General features: G+C 31.8%; 1 protein-coding gene across 1 annotated transcript; it reads left to right on the top strand.

Annotated features, from left to right (window-relative positions):
- The first annotated feature begins 4,957 nt into the window (after nt 1-4,957).
- On the top strand, nt 4,958-9,692 carry LOC109209402 (trihelix transcription factor PTL). The gene is made up of 2 exons (XM_019372660.1): nt 4,958-5,600; nt 8,019-9,692. Exons 1-2 carry the CDS (start codon nt 5,164-5,166, stop codon nt 9,193-9,195), a joined length of 1,614 nt encoding a protein of 537 aa, XP_019228205.1. The 5' UTR covers nt 4,958-5,163; the 3' UTR covers nt 9,196-9,692.
- The last annotated feature ends 339 nt before the right edge of the window (nt 9,693-10,031 follow it).

The following is a 10,031-nucleotide window of genomic DNA, read 5'->3' on the forward strand; positions in this document are numbered from 1 at the left end:
AAGGAGGAGTAGAGAGGAAATGAGAGATACAGAGATGTGATTAAGAAGAAAAAGAGCTAAATCAGCTCATTACAGTAGAGTGGTCCCCTTTTATACAGTACTAACCATCTCTTAACCAACTAACACAATATTTACACTTTAGCCCTCTAAGTAGTTGCATAGTATGCTTTTAGCTCTTATAACAATATATATATATATATATATATATATATATATATATATATATATATATACACATTCTGCATGTCATATACAAAAATTATACAAATTTTATATACTTTTCGGCGACAGAATATAAATAGTTTCTGTCGTGGGCTAAAAGTGAAAAAAATCCGAGTATAAATATTGGTCGGGCTTAACATTTCAATTGTATAGTTATTCGAACCAAAGCTATCAAAATTATACGTAGATTTTAAAGCTAGTAACTTTTTTAATATGTTAAATTACACTAATAATAAATTTATTATATAGTATATGACGGGTATAAATTAAATATTCATACACCTTCTTTTTATTTTTAATTAGTGGTGGACGAAGGGGACAAAAAAGAATGTATGCCAGGGCTAGGCATACAATACTAAGAATGTTTAGTCATATGTATCATTACGAGGAATTTCCAGAAATCACTATTGTTTAGTGGCTATTAACTTCCTATAGCTATCATATGCATAATTACTTCTTATAACTACTTTTTCGTTACTACGGTAGTATATTCGTTGTATTCGCGTTGCTATATTCATGAATACAGCAGCAAAAAACGCCTAAAATCAGGGCGGTCCAGCTGTACGCGCATGTATTCACATGTATTCGGGCTGCTGTATTCATGAATACAACAACAAAAAGCGCCTAAAATCAGGACAGTCCAGCTGTACGCGCATGTATTCGCGCTGTTGTATTCATGAATATAGCAGCAAAAAATGCCTATAATCAGGGCAGCCAGCTGTACGTGCATGTATTTACATGTATTCGCGCCATGTATTCATGAATACAGTAACGACAATCACCTTAAAATAGGTATGTCCAGCTGTCTAATAACAGAAATATTGTCAATTAGTGTGATACACTCCTAATATAACTCAATAAAATCAATTCAAACATGTCTCATTATCAATTCAATTATTTAGAATGATTTTTACAGTTGTATATAACTGTTGTATTTAACTTTGGTATTTAATACGTTTTAATATTTTTTTTACGGTTGCATTCATTAGATTCAATGTTTGTATTTATTGTATTCGCTAAGTTATATTCAGTATATTCAAATGAATTTGTATTAACAGTAATTTTGTTATCCCTAATACATGTTTTTACTGTTGTATTCGGTATATTTCATTCGTTGTATTTACTGTATTTTTATTTGCTTCAAGTGTATTTTATTGAATTTCACTGTATCTTAAAATTAAATGTATTTATTGTTTACATTCTGTTCTATTGTAATATTTGTATTCAGTGTATTTCAATGTTTATATCATGTATTCATGCATGAATACAGGAAAAAAAATACAAGCCTTCGAAATACATAAATACATGCAAAAAATAATGTATTTATAAAAAAATACAATGTATTTGAGTGAATTTTTACAGAATACAATGTGTATGTATTATTGTATGTGACTAAATAGCAAAGAAGGGAAGAAAGTTCGCCGGAGATGGCGTTTTCCGGCCAAGCAAAATATTATATACATTGTATTAAAACTAAAAATGAAGACGAACAAAAAACCCCGCCCTCAAATCTTCTCCAACGTAAAAAAATATTGCAGTATCAGTGTAGAGGAATCCATTGCTATATCCGGCGTAGAAGAAAGCCGCAGTCTCTTTCTTTCTAATACTGTAGTATAAATCCATTGCAAATATCCGGCATAGAAACTAAGCAGTACAAATCTATTGCAATATCCGACATATAAACTAAGCATGTATTTTGCTCGAAGAGAGAGAGAGAGAGAGAGAGAGGGAAGAGAGAGAGAAAGAAGAAAATTTTTGTTGGGATTTTGAGAGAGGATCGTGTGTTAATTGAAAGAAAGAGAGAGAAGGAAGAGAGAGAGAAAGAAGAAAAAATTTGAGAGAGAATCTTGTGTTAATTGAAAGAAAGAGAGGAAAAATATAAATAGCGTATTTCATGCCTCAGTGATAATATATACCATAAATACCTATTTTTTTATAAAATATAAAAGGTAACTATGAAAAAAAATATTTTATAATAATTTTAATTTATAATAAATAGGACGTATATCTTTGCTATAGCAGATAAAATTTCCTTATATTATCCCTATTGTTACTACTATAAGCGAAACGACTGCAATTTTGACCGATCAACTAGACCAAATATCAATGCTAACCTTTTTCTTTTCATTGGTGTTATTTATCATCTAATTTATATAACAAGATATAACAGTCTCAAAAGAAAAAAGAAAAATAGAAAAGGGCAGTACTGCGCACCATCGGTCAAATTTCAAAGGTGAATAATAACTAGGCGACATGATTTTAAATTTATAGGTTATTTATACATATTAAGTAAATTTTTAACATATGTATAGAATATGAATCAAAACTATTGAATTCTCCCGAACCCGTAAACGGAATTGTAGAGCTCTACACCCTAATTAACCATAGCCCATACATTTAAGTAACTATTTTCTCCTACGAATGGATATGAACTGAAACTCCCTTGACATTGTGAAAGCTAACAGTGTACATAGTTACCCTTTTTGTGATCTAGAACTTGTTAAGCTAACGAATAAAAAAAAACTCTGCTATTTGAATAAATTAATTTTAATTTCATACTAGACAGAAAGCCAACGGTTTTCTCAAGAATATTTGTAGCACTTTCGACAACGTAGGTCACTACTAGAAAGCAAAAAATCATAGGGTTACTCATGATGTTTATAAAGTTAGTCTAAAAGGGGAACTTCAAACCTCGGTAGCGAGTTCATATAAACTTAGTATTTTCGACGAAATATATATATATATATATATAAATTCACTAAATTTCAAAAGTTATTTAATCTGAACCTATAGTTTTAAAAGTAATAAGTTCAATTCCAAATTTTTGAAGGTTAAATCTATCTAGTTTAAACCTTGAGTTTGTCTGTCTCAATACTTTAATACGAAACCAAAGTGTTCAAGAAATGCAAATTAAGAACATAGTCTTTAACAAATTGTGCAACTTGAATAAGATATTGTTATAATAAATAAGGAGTTAATTGCTCGAATGGTCTCAACTTGATAAATTTACTGAGTTAAATTATTTTTCTTTGTTTTAGGACAAAAAAGTTACTAAACTATTTATTTGTAACTCCAAAAATTGATCAAGTTGATTAAAAAGTCGAATAAAAAAATAATTTTGCTAGATAAATTCATCAAGTTGATATAATTCTTGTAGGAGTAATATTTTTAAAAAATTAGTTTTACAATGAATCCTCAATAATTTTTTGAACCTTGTAAATTTTCTTAAATGCTTTGTTCAAACTGATCGATCACCTCGCAGACTACTTGGAAAGGGTACACAATAATTTTGAACAATTTTAATTCTTTGCATAATTAACCGCCCAACTCTATATCTGAAAAGTACTGTTAGGACAACAAAAAGAATGTAGATTTGAACAAATTAAAAACCAATCAAAGGAAGCCAAAAAAACATTTATTTAAAGAATTATGCATGCCTGTACGTACTACAGTATTACGTATTACAAGTGCGAGTCAGTAGCTCTCAGTTTTTAATTAATTCTCTTACAGACAGAGAGAGAGAGAGAGAGTTTCAGTACTGTTACTAATGGCTACTGTAGATGTATGAGTAATTAAAGGAAAGGAGGGTCAAGAAGGGAATCCAAAACACTGTAGTAACCTAATCAACCTAGCTAAAAAGCAAAGTTCATTACGTAGAAGAATATGTACTCTTTTAAAGCATCATAATATTATTATGGATTTAGTATCTTATATAGATTGAGAGCGTAAACAACTATATTTTTCAATATATATATATATATATATATATAGAGGATTTAAGTTGTATAAATTCAAAATGTAAATACTACTTTTATATTATCAATCACTACTAGAAATTCGGCAAAAACTGACCAAGGTCGACCGACTAACTTTGGTCGATCAGAAAACCGGCCAAAAAACCGACCAAAGTTGGTCAGTTTTTCAAATATTTAATTTTTTAATTTTTTTTTTACGAAACCAACCAACTTTGGTTGGTTTTCTTTTGCACAAAAATACGGGAAACTATTTTTGAGTCCTGCGAAATTTATTTTTCAAGAAACCGACCAACTTTGGTCGGTTTTTCAATTAAAATAAATAAAATTAATACTAAAAAAACCGACCAAAATTGCTCGGTTAATTCGGCCGGTTATTTTAAAAAACCGACCAACTTTAGTCGGTAATTTTATTTTTTAATAAAACCGACCAACTTTGGTCGGCTATTTTCGTGCGAAAATACAATTAAAGAGTATAAATCAAATAAAAGACAGTCTTAAAACAAAATGCACAAATAGTCTAGTGGTAGAATAGTATCCTGCTACTATACAGACCCCGGTTCGATTCCCAGATGGTGAATTTTTTGATTACATAATTAAATTACGATCAACTTTGGTCGGTATTTTTTGCAATATTTTTTTTTTTTAATTTAATTGACCGACCAAAGTTAGTCGGTACTTTCCGACAAACTTTGGCCGGTATACCTTTTCGACCTCTAAAATACCGTCCACACGTAAATGGTCTTGTTTTGAACGGTTATTGGCCATTACCGACCAAAGTTGGTGTGCATAGAAATTGAACTCCATTTAACTCTTGGAGTATCTCGTGACCTTAGCACTTTTTGTCCGTCCTTTACTTTGATCATTTTGCCCCAAAACACCCTTCACCTTTCACTATGTTTCTGTAGATGAAACAGATATATATATATATATATCTTTACATATATATAATTATACATATAAAGAGAAGCATAGATAAAAAACAGTAAGCTTTACATTGCAGCAGTCTAAACAGGAGAAAGAAAAAAATGGGTCCATTTTTTCCAGCAGTAGTACTCCTTTTACATACTCAAATTCAAAGCTTTTTCTTCTAAAAACACGATCCAAGTCTGCCGCTTCTTTCACCTTTTTCTTCTTCTCCTTTTTCTTCAGTTTGGTTTCTTGAAAATACTGTACAATTTCTATAGAAATGGAGGATCAGTATGGAATGGCAGATCTAAGACAGTATATGAATGGAAGGCAACTTTTTGCTTCTATTCAACCACCGGAGTTGTTACCTGCTGCCGCTCACCAGCACAGAAATCTTATCGGGCCGGGCCACCATCAGTATGAGATGGTTATGGGTTTGGCCCAAGTTTCAGCTCATGGGCTTCCTCCTCATCACCAGCAACATCATGAGTTCCTTCCTGATTCAAGTACCACTGCTACTGCTGCCGCCGCCGCCGCTGCGACTACGTCGAGTGCTGGGTTTAGTGGGATGGAGATGGAAGCTGCTGCTGGCGGCGGCGACGGAAGTGGACGGTGGCCGAGACAAGAGACTCTTACACTTCTTGAAATCAGATCAAGACTTGATTCTAAGTTCAAAGAAGCTAATCAGAAAGGTCCTTTATGGGATGAAGTTTCAAGGTATACAAATATATGCAAAACCTAATTCACCATTCTATTTTTTTCTTCTTTTTTTTTTTTTTTTCTTTTCTTTTTGGTTAATTCATTCACTTGTGCAAATGCAAAGGGGCGCAGAAAAACTACTATAGTATTCTTTTTCTTTTCCAATTCTTTTGGTTCATTTACTTGTTCAATCCTACTAATTTTTCTATTACGTACATATATAAATTAAAGGGGCGCATATAAAACTAGTAGTAGTAGTATTTTGGGTTCATTCACTTGTTTCTAATTTTTCTATTACGTACAAATTATACAAAGGGGTACAAACAAAACTTCCTCCCAAAATCTTCTTCATATATTTTTGAATTCTTTTTCTATTTTTTTCCTTCATTTTTTTAGGGGTTCATTCACTTGTTCAATCCTATTTATTTTATTTTTACTTACAAATTCAAAGGTGTGCATAAAAACTACTCACAAGTATTTTACTATAGTATTTTATTCTGGTGAAGGGATCCTCCCAAAATCTTCTTCATAAGTTCTTGATTTCTAATTTTTTTCTTTTTTCTTTTTGGTTCATTCACTTGTTCAATCCTTCTAATTTTCTATTTTCGTACAAATACAAAGGGGTGCATATAAAACTAGTACTTACTTTAGTTGTCGTAAAATCTTCTTCATATGTTCCTGATTTCTTCTTCTTTTTTCCTATTTTTTTATTTTTATTTTTTATTTTTTGGGTTCATTCACTTGTTCAATCCTTCTAAGTTTTATTTTACGTACAATTTCAAAGGGGTCACTTAAAAACTACTCCTACTATAGTATTTTAGTTCTCGTTAAGGGATCCCTTACCAAAATCATCTTCATGTATTTTTGTAAAGAATTTCTCCTACGAATTGTCATTTTGAATTGTTACACACTTTTTTTCTTCTTTTTTTTCTTTCTCTTTTTCCTTTGTGGAGCTTTTAGACAATACAAATTTGTACATTGTGCACGTAACATGAATTTTCTGTATAATTAAGCAGCATTTTTAAGCAACCTCCTCACGCAGTGAATTGGTTACCAATTTTAAATTAGTATATTTTCAGTTCAATCCTACTAAATTTCCCTCTTACACACAAATTCAAATAGACAGATAAAAACTAGTAGTAATATTTATCCTCCAAAAATCTCTCTTCTTGTGAAGAATTTCCTACAAATTCTTACATTGACGTACAAAATTTAAACTCAAATAAATACTATAAGTTTCTCTTCTTTTTCTTTTTGTCTTTTTATTTACTTTGTTTCTTGAGGAGGTTTTGGGAAATACATAAACATTGTACAATGTGCAAGAAACATGAGTTTTCTAGAGAAAACAGCACTTTTAAGCAACCTCTCAGCAGTGAATAGGTTGCCAATTTTATGTTAGAAAATGACAGTACATTAAAGTTCAGTTAGAAAATCAGGTGTTATTTTCATCTTTACTTCGTCGTCATATAGCCAATCTTATTACATCACTCTCTGATCATCCATTTGAGTAAAAAGTAGGCTTTTTCACTTCCTTTTAGAGTCCAAAATTCCTATTTGCTTGTTTTTCTTTAGAAAAAAAAAAAAAGAAGAAGAAGAAGATATTTGGATAGCCATATTCTAAATAGGGGTTTGTGTAAACAAACTTGACGAAGAAAGTACATGAGAATAGTCTATCCTTAGCAAACATCAATATCACGTGACACTATGTTGAATCATTTGTGCATTTAAAACTAGGGTTCCCTTAATGTTTATTGGATTTAAGTTATACACACCGCAAACAACCTCTATGTCTTTTTAGGGTATGGGTAAAGTTTACGCATACACGACCTTCTCAGATTCCACTTGTAAGACTTCACTGAGTTTGTTATTATTGTACACGACAAATATGAAGATTTTTATACTATCAGTTGCAATTTAACACGTTATAACATGTTATTTACCTATTTTTTCATGTTATCATGTTAGGTTTGTTGCAAATAGTTACCTATTACACGTAGTCAACTTAACCTGGTAGTGTAAACAATCTATACACGTCAGTGTATAAGACTTAAACTTATATTTATTTGAGTTTAAGCTATATATGCTGTCAGTGTAAGAAATGTTTTTTACTATTATGTCACTTTTATTTGTTGTCACAGGAAGTTTTCATTCTCAAACAAGTTGAAATTTGCTATGAACATGTACGGATCATGTTGCTTCATTTAAACTGTTTAATATTTATTACTTTATCCATCGTTTCTTGACTCGAGCGTCTTTCGGAAACAACCGTTCTATCTCTATAAGGTAGGGGTAAGGTCTGCCTAGACATTACCCTCTCCGGACCCCATCTATGAAATTACACTGGGTTTGCTGTTATTGTTGTTGTAATATTATTTAATTTACTTATGCTGAAAGAATAACATTAATTTCATTCCCTTTTATTTGCTATAATTGTAGGATTATGTCTGAGGAACATGGATACCAAAGAACTGGGAAGAAATGCAGAGAGAAATTTGAGAACTTATACAAATATTACAAGAAGACTAAAGAAGGAAAAGCTGGAAGACAAGATGGTAAACATTATCGATTTTTTCGACAACTTGAAGCTTTATATGGTGAAACAAGCAATATTAATGCATCCTCAGTTTCTGAATCACATCATGTCGAAAGTCATTTTCCTTACAATCCCGTTAACAATAGCAGCAACAACAACAACAATAATTACGATCCTCATAATTTCCATCAATTAGCTCCTAAGCTATCTGATAGTCTTAGCCTCTCAAATTCTTCTGATTTCAACACTACTTCATCTGATGATAGTGATGTCAACGAAAATTCGAAAGAAAAGAGCAAGAAGAGAAGAGGGAAGAGGAGTTTAAAGGCTAAGATAAAAGATTTTATTGATGGACAAATGAGGAAGTTAATGGAAAAACAAGAAGCTTGGTTTGAGAAAATGATGAAGATGATTGAGAATAAAGAAAAAGAAAGGATTTTAAGAGAAGAAGAATGGAGAAATCAAGAGAAAATTCGTATCGAAAAAGAGCATAAATTTTGGGCTAATGAGAGAGCATGGATTGAAGCTCGTGATGCTACATTAATGGATGCATTGCACAAATTAACAAGCAAAGAATCAAAGAGTAGTATAACTACTAATCCATCTTCTGATCAAGAAACTGAATTTCGGAGCCTAAATGAGAATCAAAATGATAATGTGAAAGATGAACATTGGCCTGAAAGTGAGATTACTAGGTTAATACAACTTAGAACTAGCTTGGAATCAAGATTTCAACAAATTGGGTTTTCAGGAGATGAAGTTTTATGGGAAGAAATAGCTGCAAAAATGGCTCTTTTGGGATATGATAAAAGTGCTATAATGTGTAAGAATAAATGGGACAGCATAAATGGCTACTTAATGAAGTGCAACAAGAAAAGAAAAGAGAATTCTACAAGTTCATGTTATAATGTCCAAATCAACAATGAACAACAAGGAAGATCATATTGTGAAGCAAGACATGTATCAAATGATCAAAATGTGATAAGTGATGGTAGCTGTTTTAGGTACTTAATGGGAGATGCTGATCAAAACTTATGGGAGAATTATGATTTGAAATTAAGCAAGGGTGGCGATAACTGAGTATTATGAGGATTTATACAGCCGACTCCAACTTGTTTGGAACTGATACATAACTGTTGTTGTTGTGGTGGTGGCGGCGATAACTAAGTATTAAGAGGATTCATACAGCCGACTCCAACTTGTTTGGGACTGAGGTGTAGTTGTTGTTGGCGATAACTTAGTCCCAAGTACAAGACAGTTTGTAAGTTATTTTTCAAATTCAGCTCAAGAGATGATCAAAAGTAGGTAAAAAGAATCAAAGAATTAAAGATGGTTGACAAGAAGTTTGTCTTGGGAGGTAAGTCGTTTGATTTACTGAGATTGCTAACTGTATTGTGGAACATACATTGAGTTGAAGTTAACTAGGTTCTAGATTGGAGGTGAATTTAGCTACTTAACATTATTATTTTCCTGATGTTCTATTGATATTTTTGCATTCAAAGTGTTGGTGTGATGTGATTTTCTTCATCTTCTTTTCTCTTCAATTTGCTGATTTTCTGGATTTATTCTGCTTATCTTTGCCTAACCATATGGATAGATCTTGAATGGCTTGTTTATCTTGACATCATTAAATATATTGAATAATATGCTTCTTTTTTTTTTTTGATTTCTCATCCGGTATCCGGTAACCACATCGTGGGGGGTAAAGCGCTCCCTAACAAAGGTGACTCCATATGCTAACTTGTCTATCGGAAACAACCTCCTTACTCTCATACGACAGAAATAAGGTCTGCGTACACACTACCCTCCCCAAACCCTGTCTATGAAATTTCACCAGGTTGTTGTTGCTGTAATATGCCAACTTTGCAGAGAATTTATTATTGTTTTCTTCTTAATTTCGATTTATTTGGGGGGGA

Source organism: Nicotiana attenuata, unplaced genomic scaffold (genome assembly GCF_001879085.1).
Source record: "Nicotiana attenuata strain UT unplaced genomic scaffold, NIATTr2, whole genome shotgun sequence".
NCBI classification, from domain to species: domain Eukaryota; kingdom Viridiplantae; phylum Streptophyta; class Magnoliopsida; order Solanales; family Solanaceae; genus Nicotiana; species Nicotiana attenuata.

Bases quoted from the DNA above. Each gene is read 5' to 3' on its own strand.
- LOC109209402 (XM_019372660.1), top strand. From the start codon at position 5,164: ATGGAGGATCAGTATGGAATGGCAGATCTAAGACAGTATATGAATGGA. The intron at 5,601-8,018 runs GTATACAAATAT...CTATAATTGTAG, and splicing joins TTATGGGATGAAGTTTCAAG to GATTATGTCTGAGGAACATG.